The sequence below is a fragment of the Rhinolophus sinicus genome, chromosome 1 (assembly GCF_057876585.1).
Source record: "Rhinolophus sinicus isolate RSI-liver-muscle chromosome 1, RSI-T2T, whole genome shotgun sequence".
In the NCBI taxonomy this organism is placed as follows: Eukaryota; Metazoa; Chordata; class Mammalia; order Chiroptera; family Rhinolophidae; genus Rhinolophus; species Rhinolophus sinicus.
The window spans coordinates 50,127,112-50,149,083 of NC_142501.1; the positions used below are offsets into that span (position 1 = coordinate 50,127,112).

The following is a 21,972-nucleotide window of genomic DNA, read 5'->3' on the forward strand; positions in this document are numbered from 1 at the left end:
TGAATGTTACTCAGGTGATAATTTGTTTTCTATCAAAGCAATTTATTCAGATGTGTGCTTTAAAAATACAGATTAGGAACCCTGCAATTGGTATGTTCTGTTATTAGAAATATTCTTCATGGTAATACATTACTTAACTTCCTATAATTAGAGGGGAAAATCATATAGATCATACTTTATTTTTAGCCTGACAGAATAAATGTATTATATATATATATATCTCTCTCTTCCAAAACCAGTGCACTTAGAAATTTCTAATTTATGCACTCCATTGTTCAAATCAAAAAGCTGTACATCTTCCAGTATCCACACTATAACACAGTCCTAGTAAAAATGCACATTCCTTTAACCCCTTTACTTTCCCTTGAATTTGCTTTTAGTTTTTGGGGGGTGGGAAAAGGAAAGGATATAGAAGTTGCAGTGCAGAACTATTATTTATTTAGAACAAAACATTATATCCTATGTTAAAAAAAATAATTTTATCAAAACCAAATTTCAATCACAGTTATGTATGATTTTCAGTTAAAGGTACATGTTGAAATTGCACTTTGCAGATATCGCGATAGTGTCCTTCAGAGTGCTCTCCATTTCAGCCTATGTTTTTTTCAGTAGACACAGGTTCTTCCAGAGTTTTCTTTTGGCTTCCCTTCCGTGAATATTTGTATTTGTCTACATAGGCTTTAACCAGATTTGCCACTTTAGTAGAATTGACTTCTCCACTCTTACTATGACAAACCTATGAAAAAAGGAGGGGATTTTTTTTTTCTTGTTAAAGGGAGCAAAATGGAAAGCTTTGTAAAAAACAAATAACCCCAAAGAGATAACTAGACATTTTTCCATTTCATATCTCATGTGAACTTGTTCAAACGTAAAAAAGCTGACAAGAATTAGAAGAAGCTAGCTCTTATTATTTTAATTAGACTTAAGTATCCCTTTACTAAAATAGAGATGGTTCAGAACAATACGTACGTTAACTCCACTAAAGCTATAACTTACTTTATCTACTGCTTTCCGTACAATCTCTTTATATTCTTCCTTGGTGATATCTTTATTTTGGTAAAATGGCTTAATGGCCAGCTTTACCTCCTGTGCTGCTTTTTCTTGAATTTGCAATTTCTGATAAGAGGAAAATATATAATTATTATTTTGCCCAATTGCATACTTTCAAAAAAAATTTTTTAAATATAAAACTAACTGAAAACACTGCACATTTACATTATTAGAAGGAACTTTTCAAGTGTCATAAACACAAAATAGTTATTTACTAACATACATAGCAAACATTTCTAAAAAAAATGAAATGTTACTAGTAACTCATTGGGCATCAATATATCCAGATAGAACCCTTCAAATAATATTAGAATTTAAGACTATCAATAAAGTCCCTTCACCATTTATATAATAGAAAGCTGTTATTTTTTCAATTTTATCATATACAAAATTATGTAGGTTGCTGTCAACCTTGAACTTGCCTTGTCTGTCTTCGAGCTATCTGCGCTGGCTTCCACTGTAACACTTACTTTGCTTTCTGCCAATTTTACAGCAGCATTAGAGGCTTTGCTGTGACTCGATGACGGAGTATTACCAGAACTTGGTCCCTGAACTGTTCCCATATTTCCTGGGGCTGCTGTCGGAGCAGGCAAGACTGGTGTACTCATGTTATTACTTACATGAGAAGCACTAGGAATGCCCTGTTTTAAAGAGTTATCATCAGTTAATTAATTACTTGTACTCAATAGAAGTCTTTTAATCATGTATTAGAAATAACATTTAAAACTCAAAGCAATTCAACCTTAGTACTTAAGAAAAAGGCATATTTCAGGTCATTTGTATCTAAAGAAATCTGAAGAAAAATGAATAATATTCTTAAACAGAGCCCTATTTAAAATGTCAGTATGACTTTTAAATTATATATGTGTATTGTTTTGACACCAACACTAAAAACAAGAACAGCATTTAAAGAATAGCATCTTTCCTGCAAGGCTCTTCATGAAAATTAAAGTAAGTGCCCCCCGCCCTTAAAGATAGGAGAAGATGAGGCAGTGAAATCACTGGCTTGCAGTGAGCTGACAGCAGATAAAGACATTAGATCCCATATCTGGAATCCCATTCCCCTGATCTTCCAACTATATCTTGCTGTCAGGATTACAGAATTTCTGAAATGGAGACGTAAAACTATAAGCAACACAATGTTTATAAATTATTCAAATTTTCTATATGCCTTAGAGGCACCTTTCTTTTTAGCATGGTAAATTCGTGAAAATGAAACACAGATGGTTAACGGATAATTAACAGCTTTACCTGGTGTTTGTCCAAACAAGACAATATAAGCTTCGTCACAGTATTTTATCACAAGTTCCCACCCCCCAAAAAATCCAATAAATTAGGGAAAAAATTTAACGCACCCATGACTTCATTCTAGTTTGGCTCATGATTCTGGTCTTAATCTGACAAAACCTACTTGGGTATCAGTATAACAGCAAAACGTAGCCTAAATGTGACATACGCATTCAATTCATTATTGTACCTGAGGGCTGGGAGGTTTGGGAAGGACGTGAAAGTGATGTTTTGAAGATTTACCATAAACCTAATCAAATAAATTGTTTTGGATGCTAGGAAGCCTCTCCCCCCGCCCCATAGCTAAATGTTACAGTAGCTACGATGATTAAACTGGACTTGCCAAAAACATACCTGCAACTGCTTTCCATCTGGCTGTGGAGCCGTGTAGCTGACTTGCTGGGAGGGCGGGGGTGGGGGCGGCGGTGGCGGCAGTCCCTGAGACACACTGGTAGGAGCCGCGACCTGCATGACAGGCACTCCTGGATGCAGGTGCAAGGGCAGCTGAGGATGAATGTTAAATGGGCTGCGCGGGATGTTCATCAGAGGGGCGTGAACACCCACGGGATATGGGAAGATACTCATGGGCTGGTGTTGTGCGTTCATTTGTTGCTGCATTACATTCATTTGTGGTTGCATCATATTTATAGGTAGCTGAGAACTATCACCTTGTTGATTTGTTTGGTCTTTTAGGTTAGAATCTATCAAAAGAAAAAAGCTTGTGAAAAAAACCATGTTATAAATTTCTTTAGATAGAGAAGAACCACTGATTATATAGTAAAATTAAATAGCAATTAACAGACTGAGAACACCTAAACCAATCTTTATTTAGCTTAATCCTGTCATTTCTAGATGATTTGGGCTAGTTTCAACTAAAAGAAAACATTCAACTAAAATTAGTTTTAAGAATAAGTTGACATGATAATATCTATCAATATTAGCAAAGAATCAGTAGCTCAAGAAACTTACTGACTGGTTAACTAAATACAAAATGTATTTAGGTTACTTAATTAAAAGTAAAGTTAATCAAGTTTTAAATCTTCAACAGCTTTTTTCTTGCAGTGTTCTTACTGAGAAAAGCCAAGGTAAATTTTCATTAAAAGTAAGTTATTTATATGAGAACAGTGATCAAAATAATTCAAGTGAACACATCTGAAATAAAAGAAATACAAGATACCCTGCATAGAAACATCCCAAATTTTTCTACTGTAAAAAACTGTACTTAAAATATTAAAATCTTTGGTAAGGTTTGCGTCAGGGGAGGGATATGTGTATATGTATTTACATAATGCAAAGTGGCCTATAAACCACTGGAATTTAACATTATAAAACTATAAACAGTGATCATTTGAATTCATGCAAATTAGGTATTAAATTTATAATCTCTTTCCTTAAATAAAATAGTACTAATAAACAGAATATGTTACCCTGTTCAGTTGTTTCCTCTTCTTGTCTCATCCATCCAGACTGTGAACCTGAAGAATTTCTCCCTCGTCGTGAGTAATAGTTTTGTACATCTGCTGGCAGAGTCTTTCTCACAGCCCAACTAGATGCAGATGTCCACCCTGATCTATCGGCAGGTGTATCAAATGAGAACTCTTGCTCACTTTTCCGTTTATAGGGTTGCTGTTCCGCAAACTTGAAAGACTCATTCCCTGAACCATTTGAATTCCCTGAGAGGGGTTTTTGGTTTTGCCACCGATTTTCATTTTGATCTGTGTAGGCAAAACTACCTCTGTAAGTGCCTCTACCACGATTACCTCTACCACGGTTAGACATCCAACCTGAACCAAAGTTTTTATTCCAAGAATTCCCTGAATTTTCATTTCTATTTTCTTCCCAGTGAGAATCTTTTAACTTTTCTGGATTTCTGGTCCTTGGGTCAGGACCTGAATTTATTTTTTCTGTTACCCAATTGGGACAGTCATTTCTATGTTTGTCAGCAGAATTTGGACAGTCAGCATCTGGACTTATGTCATTTTTTTCTTTTCTTGTATTTTCATTCTGTTTCTCTGGGTCATGCTTTCTGTAACGATCATTTCCTCGTGGACATCTCCAACCATCATTTGCCCATCTTTCCTTCCACCGAGGAGAGTAACTGTCTCTGTCATTTCTACCAAATGATGAACTTTTACTTTTTGTTCTAGATCTTGATGGTGACCTAGAACGAGATCTGGACCTAGACCACCTTCTGGCTCTCCTTTCTCTATCTCTATCTCTGTCTCTGTCTCTATCTCTATCTCTCCGTGGTCCATCTCTATCACTTTCTCTTTCTCTGCTCCCAGAACTGGATTTTTCTCTTGGGGAGGAATCTTTCACTCTTGACTGTGATCTTCTATTTTCTCTAGAAGTGTCTCTTTTTGGGGAGAGTGATTCTGATTGTTTTCCTTCCCTAGTGGTGCTATCTTTCTTTGGTGATCGAGACTGAGATCGCCTTCTTTCTCTTGCAATATCCTTTTTTGGGGACTGAGAACGAGATTTTCTCCGTCCTCTTGCAGATTCTTTCTTGGGAGATGGTGATCGAGACTTTCTTTCTTTTTCAGTTTCTCTTTTTGGAGATGGAGACTGAGACCGCTTCTTTTCTCGTGTGGTATCTTTGTTGGGTGACCAAGTTGTAGATGGGGAATGAAATCTAGATCTTCGAGTACGAGGCTTTTTGGCTTTATCTATCACATCTATCGGGCTTTCAAATGGTTGAGATATAGTTTCAACCTTTTCACTTGCAGGACCAGAAGATGGCATATTATTTTGAGAGCTGTGCTCCACAGAATTTTTAAGTTGTTTAGCATCGGCATTTACAGACAGTTCAATTCCAGATTCATTCTGTCCACTGCAAAATGAATCACATTCCATTTCATTATTGTCCTCACTAAAATGCTTCTGAATCTGTTCAATGTGTGTGTTAGGCAATTCTGTAGGTCTGGGATGTTCAACCAGAGATTCAGTCTTTTCTTCTAAACATTTGCCTAACTTGTTAAGATTATTTTTTAATAAATTATTTTCAGAGTCTTGAATATTATTTAAATTTTCATTCCCTGAAGTACCACACATTGCAATTATTTCTGCACCTTCTGTTTCAACATGCCCAGGTAACTGAACCTCTGAGCTCTCAACAGATGTTCTGTCCACTGTTTCAATAATTCCACCTTCAGAAGATTCTAATTTGGGGCTTTCTACAAGCTGTTCTGTTTTTACTGTAGAATTTTCATGATCAATAATTTCCACTATAGGACTCTCTATAACCTTTTCTTCATTAACCACTATAACTTTTTCTTCATTAACTACTAACTCTGCATCCTCAGGTAACTCACTTACGCTGGGTATAGGTTGGTGTACTTCAATTTCAGATGCGGAACATGTAATAAAATCACCTGGAGGACGATCTGTACATAGATCTGCTTTTATCTCTGATTCTGAAGGTCCAGATATTTGGTCTTGGTTTTCTAATGGATCACCTCCTTTTTCAGAAATATTTTTAGAACTCTCACTAGTTTCTAAACACAAAACATTAGCCTCTATACCTGTATCCTCAACTTTCTGAACTTCTTCCTCCTCTCCGACTAGCACAAGAGGACCTTGGGTCTCCTCTCCGACTAGCACAAGAGGACCTTGGGTACAAGGTTCAGAATATGAAGAGTCCACTCTTTCCTCTGTATCATGGTTCTCAGTGTGTTCCTCACTTTCTTCTATTTGCTCACTGCAACTTCTCAAGCCATTAGCAGACTCATTTTCTACGTTTGTCGGCATAGTACAAGTATTACTACTTTCTGCATCTGATTGGTGCTCTTTCTCTAACACAGCGGGTGTGTCAGATTCTGCTGTTTCTTCATCTACTGAATCACTGGAAGATGATTTTTCAGGAGGAGGTACAGAGCTCCGAAGTTTCTTTTTCAGTAAAGGTGGTTTTCTTCCTCTTCTTACAGACTTCCGTTTTGGAGCCTGTCTTGTTTGCTTTTCTGCCTCAGCTGAAGAGGAAACACTTACAGATGGATTACTGTTATCTGGGGCATCACACCCAGAATTATTTGATACTGGAGATCTCTGAGACTGACTGACTGTTTCAGCTCTTGTGTTACGTGTAGATCTCCGTGTAGGAGTTGTTGCTGCAGGTTTTCGTCTTGATCCTCTGGTGTTTGATGTACCAGAAGTTTGCTTCTTCTCGTCTCCTTCTTGAGCATGTGCTAATGCATATCCCTTGCAAGAAGCACCTAATAATGTATTTGTTAAAAAAGTAAAAAGTAAGTACGTTTCAATAAATGATAATAGTTTGGCTTCAGATTATTTTAGCACAAAATAGGTATAACAGTGAAACAAAATACATTTATGAATCAAATTATGAACAAATGCATAGCTAGTAACATCTGAGTAATATCAGGTATTTATCAGCTTCTTTTAATGCTACTGAAATGAGTTACTGCAAGATTTGAATCCATGTAGGCAATTTTGTAGGAAAAAAAACAAACTAAAGAGAATATGTTTGGTCTGATAACTGCCATTTGCTTTATGAATTTGTATTACCTAGGCACAAAGCAAGAGAAAATAAGTTATCCACAAATAGATAAGGACTCAAACTATTTGTTCACAATTAACAGGAGATGTTACTTCTAAAGATCTAATCAGTTCCTTGAAGACTTGAAGTTGTAATTTCTTAAAGTAAAATGGATTTTCTAGTTGGAACAATTTTAAAGTCAAGTCACTGTCCAAATATTACAGAAATATTTAGGAATTACTGTTTATGTCATATTTTACAGCTTTTCTAAGTCACCAACACTCACTTTTTATGAGATTGGAAGCTCATAATTTTTAAAAACTAGAAAAACATTTCATAAACTTTACCAAAATTCTCTAAAGATATGGTACTTGTTGGAAAAATGGTTCTTGGCAACACAGAAGAGATGAGAGGAAGGACTTCTGTTTCAATATTCCAGGGTATAAAACCAATTCTGAAAATTCAAAACAAAATAAAGACATTTTTGCTTAACTGGTTTAAAAAAATTAAACCAGCAATTTAAAATCATTAATTTTCCAAATCAGGTTAGCAACATTAAAATACAGTATGCTTAAATTATTTTTTGCACAAATAGCTAAAAATGTAAATTCAAGGTTACTCATTGTTCAAGAATGGCTACCAATGGCTGCAAAGAAAAAAAAAAAACCTTTAAAAGCATGTTTTTCTGATAAATTAAGGGCAAAGGGAGATCAAAGGCAACTTAAATATATAACAGTTGTTTCTCTTTTAAATAATTTATTTTGTCAAGAATTTTTTTAGCTTTTATTCCTTTTGCTATTCTAAAAAAAAAAAAAAAAAAAATCCTATGTATCTGTGTAACCACAACCCCAATAGAGAAATAGAACCCTTCTACCACTCCATAAACCTTCATGCCCCTTGCAACCCCCATCCCTTTCCAGGCAACCTAAGAGATAATTTAGTCAAATTAATCAAGGTTTTAAAAAAATTAGTGAGGTCAAAGGGAAACCAGTCCATGAATAAAAACTTAACAAATAATAGAAATAGAACTATATTACTTGAATTTTGAAGTATAACATAGGTATCACAGTTTTTGTTAATTTCTTTGTTTTATAGCATATTGTCAAGGCCCCAAACATCAAAATATATACATTAAAAAAAAACCTGATTTCTATTACTATACTCTAAAACCCCTCCATCTAAAAATGATAACTCTTCAAAGTTTCCAGTGGCCATACAGACCTGCTAATACCCCAAAGTTTCTGCATCCAAACCCAATCTATTCTCAGCTTGACTATATTATTTAATATAAGGTGAGATTCTGCAGTAAGGGTGGAGAAGCTTGAAAAACAATGTGCATGTTATACATGTACAAAATTATATATAACTCTACAAAAAGGTTTCATATTATACATATATGGACTTCCTAATTTTACTTCTATTTGTGTTCTACTGTCATTCCTACAAGGAGAAGGGCCCTATGCAGAACTTTATTACAGTGATTATATATAAAGTTACAAGAAGTTGCAGGAATGAATATTCAGGCAAAGACCTTGATCGATGTTTTGCATTGGCACTTGATTTAAGTACATATCATGTCCCTAGCAATGTGCCAGTAGCTTCAGGACTTAAACTAAGAAAGGACTACATTACAGAAAATCATGAATGCCAGGGCAGAGTAGGGATCTGATCAAATAGTTATTTAAAAGAACATTTTTGAGAGGGGATATATCATCATAAAGGCAGTAATTCAGCTAACCGCACACAGGTAAGATTGGAATGGGGAAAAAGAGTAGAGGAAGGATGACAGATCTGAATGCTATTATTAATAATGACTCTCTTAGGTGTTTTTTCATTTTTATTTTTATTTTTTTAGGTGCTCTCTCTCTTAAATGAATTACATACCTACATTTACTAAACAGATAAATAAAAAATTCTTTACTTTTCAGGTGTTTTTTAAATAGCAATCTTCATTAGGCATTTGAAACACCAATTTAATTTGTACAAAACTTCCTCAGAAACATAGATATTGAACAAAATACCTTTGTACTTATATATTAATAATATCTTGTGCTCGTGTTAGCATTGAAACACTTTAGTAAACATTTTTTTTACCTTCCAATTCCAGGTAATGTATCAGGAAACCATGACAATTCCAGTTCCTGTCTCTTCTGCCTAATCAATGCACTGACTTCATTGACTTCTATAAATTCTGTACTAAAAGATAGATTTTAGACCTTCATCAGAATCCCCAAAATTTAAGTTTAGAGTAACAATTGGATTACATGATATATAGCAGATGTTTTCATACCTAGCATTATAAATTGCATTTAAAAGAATCTTTTTCTATTTAAGCCCTTTGAAAATGAACTCATTCCTAATATAAGTAAAATTTTTATAAAAAGTCAATTTGAGATTAACATTCTTATTAATGGAAGAAAAAAAGCAACACTATTTCTATCCCATAAACCACAGCTGCAGCAAGCAGTGCTGGCAGAAACTGTAGGTGCAACAGTTTCCTCCTGAAACTAATCGGAGGACAAAAGAAGAAAATAAAAGAAGGTATGGTTACTATAACAAAAAAATGGGTATAGTTCAGCTTTTCAAAAGGCTATTCAGATATAATTGTTTCCTTTGATGACTTGCCAAACTTAAATCACACAATCTTAATCTGTCTCTTAGTTCAACAAACTCTGTGATTTTAAAACTCCAATTTAGTCTTCAAATTCCTCATACATGGTCTGACTATTAAGTTCGCGAACTCATCCTAGAAAAAGTGCTCCATACCTCACTGCTGAGTATCACGACGATTACTTCGAAGTCCTCCCCTTGGGAAGCTACCCACCAACGCCAGTGCCTAGTCCACCGTTCAAAGCAATGTTGGAACTCTTTTTCTAGAAGGCCATCAGAGCTGTCGTATTACCCTTGATGTCCTGAATATCATCAAAATGTCTTCCTTTCAATATTTCCTTTATCTTTGGGTAAAGAAAGAAGTCACTGGGGGCCAGATCAGGTGAGTAGGGAGGGTGTTCCAATACAGTTATTTGTTTACTGGCTAAAAACTCACAACCAGTGCTGTGTGAGCTGGTGCACTGTTGTGATGCAAGAGCCATGAATTAATGGTGATAAGTTCAGGTCATCTAACTTTTTCACGCAGCCTTTTCAGCACTTCCAAATAGTAAACTTGGTTAACTGTTTGTCCAGTTGGTACTAATTCATAATGAATAATCCCTCTGATATCAAAAAAGGTTAACAACATCATTGCAACAAGTTCGCGAACTTAATTGTCAGACCTTATATGTCTACATATCTACCGCCAGTCACTATGGATCAAAGATGACTGGATGTATTCTGAAAGGGTTCTGCTTTATTAAGTACTACCTCCACAATTTAACAAGTAGCCTACTTCTCTATCACATAAGAAGCCTGTGTAGAACAACTTAATTTACTATTAATGAAAACAAAGCCCACTAGTACAGGTACTGCACAATGGAGGGTCACAAAACAACAGGGTTGTTTTTTTTTGCTATTTTCCAAGAAAACAAAAACAAAGTGGGCTTTCATGATGTTTGTTGAGCCTGAGTTTAAATTTCTACCAAAAGTTAATTACAACTAAAACATCAAGTATAAAAAGTATAAATTAAAAGTAGAAAATACTAACCAGTAAGCTCTACAGGTAAAAGAAGATTCTCCAGTGTGACTAGAAGAAAACATATTGGAGAAAAGATTTCTGAAGCACTGACTTGTACACTGATTTGATCTTTGAGGCTAGAAAAGTAAAAAGAGGTTATTAATGAAACAGCAAACAAAAAACCCCTCCATAATAGTTGGTAACAGTTATATTTAAATATTTTGATATACCTGAGGCACTAGTTATGTACTAAACAACCATGAAGTGTTATCTAAGAAAAAGTGTTCAACAAACCTTTATCTTTATTGTTGCATTTTTCTTTCCTCCCATTTCACTGTATTTAGAGTTTCCTGTACAAAGACACAAAAAGACTTGATTTCCTTGTCTTAATTTTTATAAGGCTATAAAACCAAGTATTAATACTGATATACTGACAAAAGAAAGTTAAAATAGGTAGAAATATGTGGCGGGCGCAGCTCAGGTCCAGTTGCCGTTGTTAGTTGCAGGGGGCACAGCCCACCATCCCTTGTGGGAGTTGAACCAGCAACCTTATGGTTGAGAGGATGCGCTCCAACCAACTGAGCCATCTGGAGCTCAGCGGCAGCTCAGCTCAAGGTGCCGTGTTCAATCTTAGTTGCACCATCCCTTGCAGGACTCCAGGAATCGAACCAGCAACCTTGTGGTTGAGAGCCCACTGGCCCATGTGGGAATCGAGTCCACAGCCTTTGGTGTTAAGAGCACGGCGCTCCAACCACCTGAGCCACTGGGCCGGCCCTATACATTACCATTTAATCACTGGCACCAACTTCAAGTAAGTACCCTCCTTCCTCCCCAAACTTTAGAATTAGAATTAGGAAAACTAGAAATGTTGATTAAAACAGCTTTCTGTTAAAGCCACGTTTTTGGCTGCATTGCTTATGATTCATTTTTTGACTTTACCTATCTCATCTGGAAATTTATTTCTATGGATATGTACTTCCAGGTTAAGTAAGATAAAGGGTAGTTTCTGCTTACCACAAAAATTGTGTTAGCATCTTTACAGATTACAGTTCTTAGTTTTTCTTTACCATCAAGCCTATGTTATTAGTCATCTATACCCGTTAATACACTTGTTGTCCGCAATAAACTGCAGCTGGTACTGTCAATGCTCTCTCCTTAGAACTCTCAAAAAAGTATACAGTGTAAATGGCAACGGATCTCTTTCAGTCTTCATCCTTGCTTGCCTCATAAAGGGCCTACTGACTGTTCAAAATCAATCACTTTAACTAGGAGGCCTGTTTCCTGCTATTGCAAGACCGTATGTATTTGGGGTTTCTTCTGTCAGTCCATTGGTAATAGCCTACTTTCTACTTAATAGCATACCAATTTCCTTTTAAGTTACTCTACAACAGCTGTGGATTGGTGCTATTATCCATCCTTCACACATGTACCACCCAGAACTGTTGTTAACAAATGTAATTTCAACGTTGGGGACAGGAATGATGGCTGAGTTCCAGGAACTTATTTCCTACCCTTTGATGTATATTTAAAAGATGATACAGGTTTTTAAAATTGCTCAAAGAAGCCAGAAATAAAAATGTGATAGGTACCCAGCCACTTTCTTAAAAACAACTACTTCCTTAGCTAGACAACGAATTGCTGTGTTGTAACTATACAGTGTCTTTTATACCCTGAGGGTGCAGAATTGTTTTCCCTCAGGTTTCATTCACTCAATACTTAACGAGTATGTACTGTTTACATAGCACTCTTTCACTTGGAAGCCTATCTCAGGAAGCCACCATTTGACAAAATGCTCCGATTGGAAGAACTGTTAGTTTTCTGGCCAATGCTAAGTGTGAAAATCCAGTCCAAAAGCTATTTCACATATTTCAGGGTAATTCTCAGGTAATTACTGAGTAGCCCCAATAACAATCTTAGAAGTGCTCAATACTGATGGATTTGTCTAAATTTTGGTTTCCTAGAGACCATGTCAGAAAGCCACCCTACTAATCTATCTGCTTTGGACAGCAGTGATACGCCTTTTCCTTTAATATTTATCAAAGTAATGCATGCACATACTTTCAGAAGTCAAACAGCATGTCTAGGCTTATAAAGAAGAACTACAGAAATCTCTCCTCTTGCTTTTGGCTCCCCAAAAGCACTCATCAAATCCTTTAGCTGCTGCTTCTAATATGAGCCTCTTTATTTCTACATCACATGCTTGTACTATCCTACCTTGATTTTTTTTTGTTTCTGATTTTTTTCTATTGTTTTCTTTACTATAGAAGATAAAGACTTTTATACCACTGCCCTACCTATCTCCTTTGCTGCCTCCCCCTATGTTCTTTTTGATTTATCAACATTTGATATATGCAGTATTACATTATAACTACATATAAACATTATTCACAGCTGAGCCATGTACTGAATTCTGATTACTTTTCTTGTACAATTTCTTGCTTTTTGTAGGGTTAACAACGGCTTTGTTTTCTCTTTTCCTTGCTTTCCTGTATTACCTATCATTAATTTAGCTAACTCTACAAAAGTATAAATCTCGTCTTAATACACGCAAATACATCAACTCATACTTCAAGTCTGTTCCCCTCTCTCTTGGAAATATTCTTCCTTTGTCGGGCTCCAATCTGAACTAGTAACTCTCTAAAAGCTGCTGTTCAACTGTTATTCTGGGACTGTCCTCTATAATCCGTTATCTTTTCCCTGGGTTGAAACTTATTTTCTGAATCACACATTGTTCCTTCATTTACTTTCTCATTTAATGAAGCATACACATCCTCTAGCAGAATTCTGAGAAAAAGTACAGAATGAATTTTTCAGCTCTTATGTTTGAGAATGTCTTTATTCTGCCCTAACATTCAATTGACAGTTTGGCAAAGTACAGAATTTTCTAGGTTAGAAATTATGTTCCCCCAAATTTTCAAGGCATTGCTCCACTGTTCCATCTGTTGTTGATAACATTCTTTCACACATGGTCTGTTTTCCCTCTCTAGAAGCTCTTAGGATATTGTTATCTGCCAAGTTCTAGAATTTTATGAAACACTTAGAGTAGTTCTTTCCTCATTTACTAGGTATTAGGTTACTTCTTTATCGGATACTTACACCCTAGTATTCTGGGAAACTTTCCTTTGTAGTACTTTTCTTGATAACTTTCTGCCATTTGCTTTTTTTCCTTTTTGAAATTGTATTTTTCATTACTGAACCCCGTGGACTAATTAATACCCTATCATCTCTTTGACTTTTTGTCCTACTCTGAGATTTCTCAGTTTGTCGTCTACTCCTGTTGAATTTTTTTAATTTCTGCTATAAGATTTTTCATTTCTGAAAGTTTAGTTTTGCTTCATTGATGAAATATTCCTTCTCTTATCTCTGAGGATATTAATTTTTAAGGTGTTCCATTTCCCAGCGCTAGGTTTGTTCTATCAGGCTCCTTTTGTCTTTGTTTTGATCTCTATTATATTGGACCAAGGTTTCCCTCAAATATCTGGTGATCCCTGATTGTTTGTGGGACACTAAAATACTGATTGAAAATGGTGTGGATGGGTGGTCACAGCCTTTCAACTAACTGGTTTCACTGTACGGTGATCCAGCTATTTCATCCAGAGACTCCCAAATGTGTCTCTAAGTCTTTGCTCTTAGACAAGACAGTATCTCAGAAGATGCCTATCTCCCACTTTGGAAGCAAGCAAGACTGCCAGTGCTTTGAAAAATAACCACAGGTAGAGAATTAGAGGCCTCAACATTTGACTTAATTTCCGTCTCTTTGCTGTTTCCTCTACTCATTTATGCTAGACTTTAATCTGGTTTAACCAGTCACTCTAGAGAGTATGCCTCCAGTCTTTGTCTGGACAGACTCCTTCCCCTACCCTGTTCGGCCAGGAATATACAAGATAAACTGCTCCTTAAAAATTTTTTAATCAATTCTTTTTTGGCACCACCTCATATCCCTGCCTTCAGAGATAATGGAGTCCTTGAGACCCAAGACTGTCTAAGGTTCTTTGGTACATGAACTGATTTGATTCTTAACTTTTCCCCATGAAAGGTGTAGGTTTCAGCTTTCTGCTAAGATAGTTTACCATTCAACTTGTAATACAATCACTTTCAAGCTTTTATTTTGTGGACATCTCTTATCTGTTGTCTCTTCTCTCCGGTTCTCTTAAAATTTTCTTTTCATTCCTTTATTGTCATTTTAATAGGGTTCTGGGGGGGATTAGAAAATTAAACAGGTGCTCAATCTGCTATGCTTCACTGAAAGTGTGTCTTATTTGTTTGAATTCAGCATATCTCAAACATGTTTCATGATACACTAATCCCAAAAGATATTTGTAGTTTGTTTTTCTACAATATAAACCAGTATAATAAAAGCTCAGAGCTTAGAACTGAGTGCTTGGCAGGCACCCAATTAAAGTTTGATTAATTGATTCCAGTTAATAAAGCTACAATTAAATGGATCTAGCATACACTTAAAGAAGTACTCCATTAAGAAATACCTGAAAAGGGGATACTTTTCATAAACTATATCAATTATAAACTATTAGCCCAAACTAAAGATTAATATTCATTCCAAGAACAAAGTACATAACGGAGGTTACAATTTTAAAAGCACGATAATTCATTTTATCTAGTATGAGTGAAGAATGAAATTGATATTTCCTTAACCAATTTGCCAAAAAGTATGTTAACCTTTTATAACACTTGTAGTGAGGCGACACCATCTTCATTGAATGAAAAAACTACATTAAACAGTTTATATCATTTTCCTAGCGTCACAGATGGTTTAATGGAAAAACCAGTACAAAATCCAAGGAACCTACTTCCAATAAAATTGTCTACTATGCCTGCTAAGATTTAACTAATGTTATACTAGTAATTTATGCTCCAGATAAAAGTTCATAATGTAATGTGCTCTAGTCATTAGTTTGTGAGTAAAATAAAGATAATTAACTTCAGGTAGAAAGTCACAAATAAATGTTCAAAACCCCTTCCTTCCTGCTTCAGAAAACTGTAAGAAATTAAGCGAAAACTGAGTTCTTCTAAAATCTCACCAAGCAATTCTAGGTAAAGAGATGGACATTTCCTCAAGAAGTTCTTTTATAAAAAGAAATTTAAATTTTCCTTAGTATATCGTGGTTCCTGTTCAGTGTAACTGAGTAAATAAAGATGTACTTATATTTGCAACACTTCCCACTAACTCTACCTTCACTTTAACTTTGTCTTATGTCTCGCTCAGTCATCAAATACCTACATTTAAGGGTCCAAGGTTGCATCTCTCTTGCATGACAGGTTCATTACTGTCCCAAAACTTTGAGACAATTATAAGTAACATTTACAAGTTCTCTTAGTTTTCTAATGAGGCCATTTGTTAATAATACCTAAGAAATCTCATAAGAAATGTGAAAATTAAAGGTTACAATTCTTAAACCTTTAATACTTAATAATACCTACGGTTTATGAACTTCAGCCTAAAAAAAAAAAAAAGACTGGTATCTATCATATTTATGAATGGTAAGGCAAAATAATCAAGGTTTATTAGTCTAGTAAGTAGGGAGTAGACATTATGCTATCAAAAATAGTAAATTTTATGTTAAGAATTATTTTTCAGCTCAAAAGTACACCTACACAAGAGCCATCAGAGTAAGGCAGTAATTTGAGTTTACTGCCATAAAGGTCACAGACGACCACAAAGTGAGAGGCTTAGCATGGATAACAGCAACAGTATCATGCTGTAGTGGGAGAGGCCCTGGATATGCAGTCAGAAAACTGGATCAAATCCAGCTGCTCTAATTGTTAGCTCTGCAATGTGGGTCAAGATATTTAGCCTTTTAAAATTGTTTTAAAGCTTATAATTATGAACAATTTTGAACATTCCATAAAATACAAAAAAAAAAAAAAAAAGACACCTATAGAGTAGGTTTAATTAATATTTAGCCATTTTTACTTTCTAATAATCCTTTGTGTCTTTCTTTTGATATTACTTTCTTGGAATTGGTGGTATCATTGTCACCCACGTTTTTATTATGTTTTCCAAATCTCAGTTTCCTGTTTGTTACATCTGTTGGTCAGTTACCTTTTATTATCAGGGAATTCTAGTCAAACTCAATAAAAAAAATAAGTATTTAATAACCATTACCACTTTGTATGAAACATGAAAAAATGCCACAAGAAAACACAATTACTACCCATAAGAAACTTAAACTTTAACTAGAAAAAAACACACAAAACAATATGCTATACTGTACTTTAGTTAACTGTAAGAGCTTGAGTTATATTATGTACCACTATGGAGGGAAAATGGCCAATTAAATTCTCATAGTACATTTAATTACAGAAAATTTTAAATATAAAAGTAGAAAGAATAGCATAATGAAACTCCATATACCCATATCCCAACCTCCACAATTATTCATTCATGTCCAATGTTAATTTACTACCTTCTCAAGATCATTTTGAAACAGATTCTGGATATCATGTCATTTAATGCATAAATAAATACTTCAGTGTATAACTATAAAAGATAAATGCTCGCTGGGAAAAAGAATCCTTAATATTATCACAAGTGAAAAACAAATTTAAAACCCCCAATAATTACTTAATATCAAATACAAATTTACAAAACCCCAATAATTACTTATATCAAATACCTAATGTTCCATTTTCTCCAATTGTCCATAAAGTTACATTTTTTTTTTAACTTCCTTTGTACATGCTAGAATATGAATCCAAATAAGGCCATACATTGTGATTGGTTGAATGTTTGTCTCTTTTAAATCTACAGGTTCTCCACCCTTTTTAAACTCCTTGGAATTTTTTGACTAAAGAAACCAGGTCATTTCTCTGTGGTCTAAATTTTGCTGATTGCATCCCCTTATCACTTATATAGAGCATGTATATTCTTGTAAATTAGTAGTTAGATTTCTTAATCAGATGCATAGTTCTCTTTGTGTGTTTTTTTTTTTTTTTTTTTTTTTTTTGGTGACACTACTGAATATTTGTTATTTACTTTCACAAGGGTGTGTTTAATGGTTGGTTCTCTCTCCTTTGGTGATGCTGATCACCTCCTAGATCTATTAACTCATTAGTTTACAAAATGCTGATGTTCAAATTCTGTAATTCCATCTTCAATTATTTGCTGAAATACTTCTAAAAATTTTAAATTTCCTTTTTTTACCTGTTCAATTTTCCTGATGTCTAGTTTATTTAGAAAAGGCTAGACAGATGTTTGGATCTTTCCTTTCATATATGTACTGGTTTTCAAAATGAGTTTACTTCCTAGCATCCTCCAAAATAGACCAATTAGTTTTTATGTTTATTTAAACCTGAGTAATTTTCATTAAACACGATACGTAAATACAAGCTAACTATTCGTAAAATAGGTAACCAATAAGTACCCAGTACCCCTCAAATCCAAACTCATTCAGTTAAGACATTTTCACACAATTACCTAGGTATTAGTACTCTGTTATCACCCACTCATAAAGTACAATGAGTATTTCTGCCCTAAACCAAATAAATGACTTTGGGCATCTTCCTTTAAGTAGATACCACAGTAAGAGTAGGTTACAGGCCTTCGACAATGTTAACCTTCTCGTAGAAAAACTTTTTTAAGAACTATAAATTAGCTATTCAATATTAAATTAGCTTAGGATATCCACCAGAAACTTGTTATTTCATATTCTGAATAGTAAAACAAATTCTCAAATCCAAATAATTCACAGATTCTTATAAATAGTCTTCACTACGCTGAAGCAATTTAGGTTTCAGCTTTGCCTATGTTTTTCTCTCTAAAAATAAGTCTGGGCAAGAGACATATACTTAAAGAAAATTACAATAGCCTTAAAACTAAGATTAACATAGTGAGAGCAGGCCAAATTCTGTAGAGAAAATCTATAACATCATTTAATCTCCCTCAGCAGTAAATTTTATATCAGATCCTATAGTTACCGTGCAAAGTCTATCCATAAAAAAGGGATGCTAATGTACAGCAATGACATAGAAAAACAAAGAAGTTTGATATTTAAGATTCTTTAAAAAAAGAAAAGTGCTGATCTAACCACTAAGTCCTTTTAGTGCAATTTCACTTTAATAGCAAATTATCAAAGACAGGACATTTATTAATCTGTAAATCTGGGGATCTATCAACATGAGAGATCATGTTAATTCCAATCAGAAAAAAACATAACCAAACTGTATTCATAATGTTTAAAAAAAAAATGAAGTTGATTATCATTTACTTTTAAGAATAATGAATTCGTTACTTCTATCTACAAAGAGAAATTCATTGTAACCTAGCCTGGAAATTAATGCTCACTTCCTTGTTTACAAATAGTTCAGACTCAGTTGTTCTTTAGAATAGAATAAATAGCCTGAGCTCCAAGGAGGAGTCACAAAGCACTCCTCTACCATTTTTCTCAGGCCCTGCCATAAACCTTTCCTATATTGGAGACCTATGTACTAGATAAGAACAGAAGACAGGAATATTTAACTGCTCATGTAGATAAATACGTAAGAGATGCTTTATTTCCAAAGTTTCAAATTAGAAGTGTGGCTAGCAGCCAAACCACAACTTCCTCTGGGAACTGTGAATTAACTTCTCACTGTCATAGACTTCCCTTGCTACTGCTTCCAGTTACTGGCCCACAAGGTATTTTATCCCATTTCCCCTAAGGACTTCTGTACTAATGAATGGACTAAGACCACAGTGTAGATTGCTAACCACTAAGTAATTGAAAAATACACTTTTCTTCTTTTTCTTTCCCTCCCTCCCTCCCTTCTTCCCCAATTCTTTCCTCCCTCCTCTTCCCTTCCTCCAAGCTTGGCATAAAAGCAAAAAGGGCAGGGAATAACATAAGTGACTCTATGAAAGCAGTTTATGTAGGATTGAGCACAATGTACAGACCTCAGCAGAGTTCTCTGCACTAGTGTTTTTCCAAACCAAAATGTCACTAGTAAGAACTCTGGCACAAACATTAAAGTAAGAAACAAACAGAAAAAGGTAGAAAACAAAAGTAAAAAGCCACTTACTATGCGTCTTCAAGTCATAAAGCTTTGCACTTAGTAGCTCTTCTCCTATGACTTTTCTTCTGTAAATATCAAAAAAGAGGTGAAATAATTAAGAGAAAATTGTCATTTTTCTCATTTACTTTCAATTCACTACCCACCAAAATGAAACCCATTAGGCACTGAGTTTTAAATTCTAGCAAAGAAAGCATGACTAGTTGCCCCTTCCCACTCCAGTGACTTACAATGGAGTGTTCACTACTAAGAAACAAAATACCATTGCAATCCCATTCTCTAGAACTGGTGGAAAGTTTCACAAAGAAAGGATGGTCAGGGTTTTACTGCTTTAGAAGGGAGGCAACACTGAATGGATACTGTCAAAGTGCTATAGAGACCAAGCATATGCAGCAAACATTAAGACTGAGAGGAATGCTAGAAACATCCAAAAGACTGCAAAAAGAAAGTAGTATACATGTTCAATAGCTGACGGACTTGGGAGAAATCACTAAGAGTCTAACTTAGTGGGCAAAAGCAAATTATCATTTTATATGTTATTTTCGTATACCATCCCCCTACCATAAATCCGTGAGAAAAAGCAGATTAGCATATGGACTATCTTAGCCGTGTTAGACCCACTGGATGACCCTGTTATAAGTCATACAGTGATGGCCACTGCACTCTTAGCAAGACCCAAGAGAACTGGGGTAATTCTGAGAAAGCACAAAAATACATGTGCATGACACTGTCACAGCCAGCGATAGAAGTTATCTTAAGAATGAAGATAGCAAAAGGTATTTCTTCATTATGCTTGGGAAAAGTACTACTATCCACTATGTAAATATAAATGCAAGAATGAAAGCTAAGATACAGTTAAAAGAAAATGTAAATAAAATTTGCTCTAATGCAGTTAACTTGGGTTTTATGGGTGGGCTCTTATAGATGTTTCATGAATCCCTTAAAATCACATACAAAGTTTTGTCTGTAAGTATGTGTTTTATGACATGTTTTTCTGGAAAGAGGAGTCTACAGCATTCTTCAGATTCTCAAAGAGGTCTATAACTTCCCAGAAGTTAAGCTCTAAAGAGCTACAGTGTTATAAATTAGCAACATGAGTCAATAACTCTCAGGGACTATTGTCAACTATTTTGGTAACTATATAAATTTACTCTCTTAAGAAATTAGTGTTCTGATGAAAGGTACTAATGAATTACAGATTTCATTATGAATTCAATATGTTGACTTAATACAACTTTTGGACAGCTCTAAATGTATTTCAGATCAAAATGGGCTTAAATTTTAAATGTACTAGCACAATTATTTTAAGTATTAATAAAAAATTAATTTCCAGTACATTACTAATTCAAATTAGTTTAAAAATATGTTAAGTACCTATTAAACTCAAGCAGTAAGCACTGCATTTCTAGGCAATTATGTTTTAAGAGCAGTTAAAGAAACAAATCCAAACACACTTTAAAAAATATTAAACACAAACATTTGTTACAGTAGGTAGCAAGTGCCAGCGAAATACAAAGAAGCAAAATGAGGACAAAAAGTGATTTCAATATAACCGTCTCATGAAGAATGGTGAGCTATATCATTGATTACTTTCTACTATTTGTCCATACAGACTAGAGCAGTGCTGTGGTCTGCACCATTGCTCATCCTTTATAGGTCTATGTACAAAAATGAGTAAGCATTCAGAAAATTCTACAGAAATTTTACACTGCTCTAACATTTTTATTTTACAAAAATTATCAATCTAAAACAGATTAGAAAAAAACTAAAACAAAACAATTCATCAAAGATAGGACTCAAATTATATTCTCAGATTTCAGCTTGTCCTTCCTTGAATTATCAAATATGTGCTTTAAAGAAGTAATTAAATACATTTTAACTCTGCATCATTTAAAAAAAAGGACTCATTTTTTTTTACTAGCTCCCTTCTGGTTCTACACATTTCATTACCACTTCTAAAGTTCATCACTAACCTCATGCAGCTTTTAGAATTTTCATGATAGCGCTGTTTCTTAAAAGAGTTTTCATTTTTCTTGTCTTTTGTTTCTCTCAACTGTCTTTTTATTTGAACCTATGAGAAAAGCAAAATCACCTATTTAGAGTGATAATCCAGCATCACAAATGATAAACTATCACTTCTTCCTTGAAAAGATAAAAAAATTAAAGAAACGAAATTGTCAATGAAAGTGTTGCCCAAACACATATGCTTATTCACTCAAGCATGCCAAATCATAAATTTAATACAAACTCTGGGGAAACAAAATAGTGAGAGACAGTCACATAAACAGATTAAGTGCTCATAACAGAGATATAAGCACAGATCTGTGTATACAGTAATGACTGAGAAGTTTACAGAAGACTTTAATGAGTAGATGATTTATGAGTTGGTCTTAAAGAATGAGTAGGAATTTGTCTAAGGAAAAAAATCTCTGAGGAAAGCACACAGAAGCCAATGCAGATGGGGAAGATTAGCAGGATATGAAGTTGACGTCAAGTATTAGGACCAGATTATAAAGGGCCTTGAATAAGA

The 21,972-nt window shown here is 34.6% G+C and overlaps 1 protein-coding gene across 5 annotated transcripts in view; it reads right to left on the reverse strand.

Moving 5' to 3' along the window:
* Positions 1–415: 415 nt before the first annotated feature.
* The window catches only part of SCAF11 (SR-related CTD associated factor 11), a 61,253-nt gene continuing 39,696 nt past the window's right edge, over positions 416–21,972 (reverse strand). For 3 of the 5 annotated variants that reach the window (XM_019748406.3, XM_074325805.2, XM_074325804.2), the window contains 11 exons: positions 21,416–21,513; positions 19,452–19,510; positions 10,731–10,786; positions 10,467–10,573; positions 8,921–9,022; positions 7,174–7,280; positions 3,765–6,545; positions 2,692–3,038; positions 1,473–1,691; positions 997–1,116; positions 416–736 (listed from right to left, as the gene is read on the reverse strand). In XM_019748406.3, the coding sequence (XP_019603965.3) occupies positions 590–736; positions 997–1,116; positions 1,473–1,691; positions 2,692–3,038; positions 3,765–6,545; positions 7,174–7,280; positions 8,921–9,022; positions 10,467–10,573; positions 10,731–10,786; positions 19,452–19,510; positions 21,416–21,513 (4,143 nt within the window). In that variant the 3' untranslated portion in view covers positions 416–589. The remainder of the gene's footprint in view (positions 737–996; positions 1,117–1,472; positions 1,692–2,691; positions 3,039–3,764; positions 6,546–7,173; positions 7,281–8,920; positions 9,023–10,466; positions 10,574–10,730; positions 10,787–19,451; positions 19,511–21,415; positions 21,514–21,972) is intronic. The other 2 variants (XM_088798944.1, XM_088798941.1) reach the window with 2 other exon arrangements.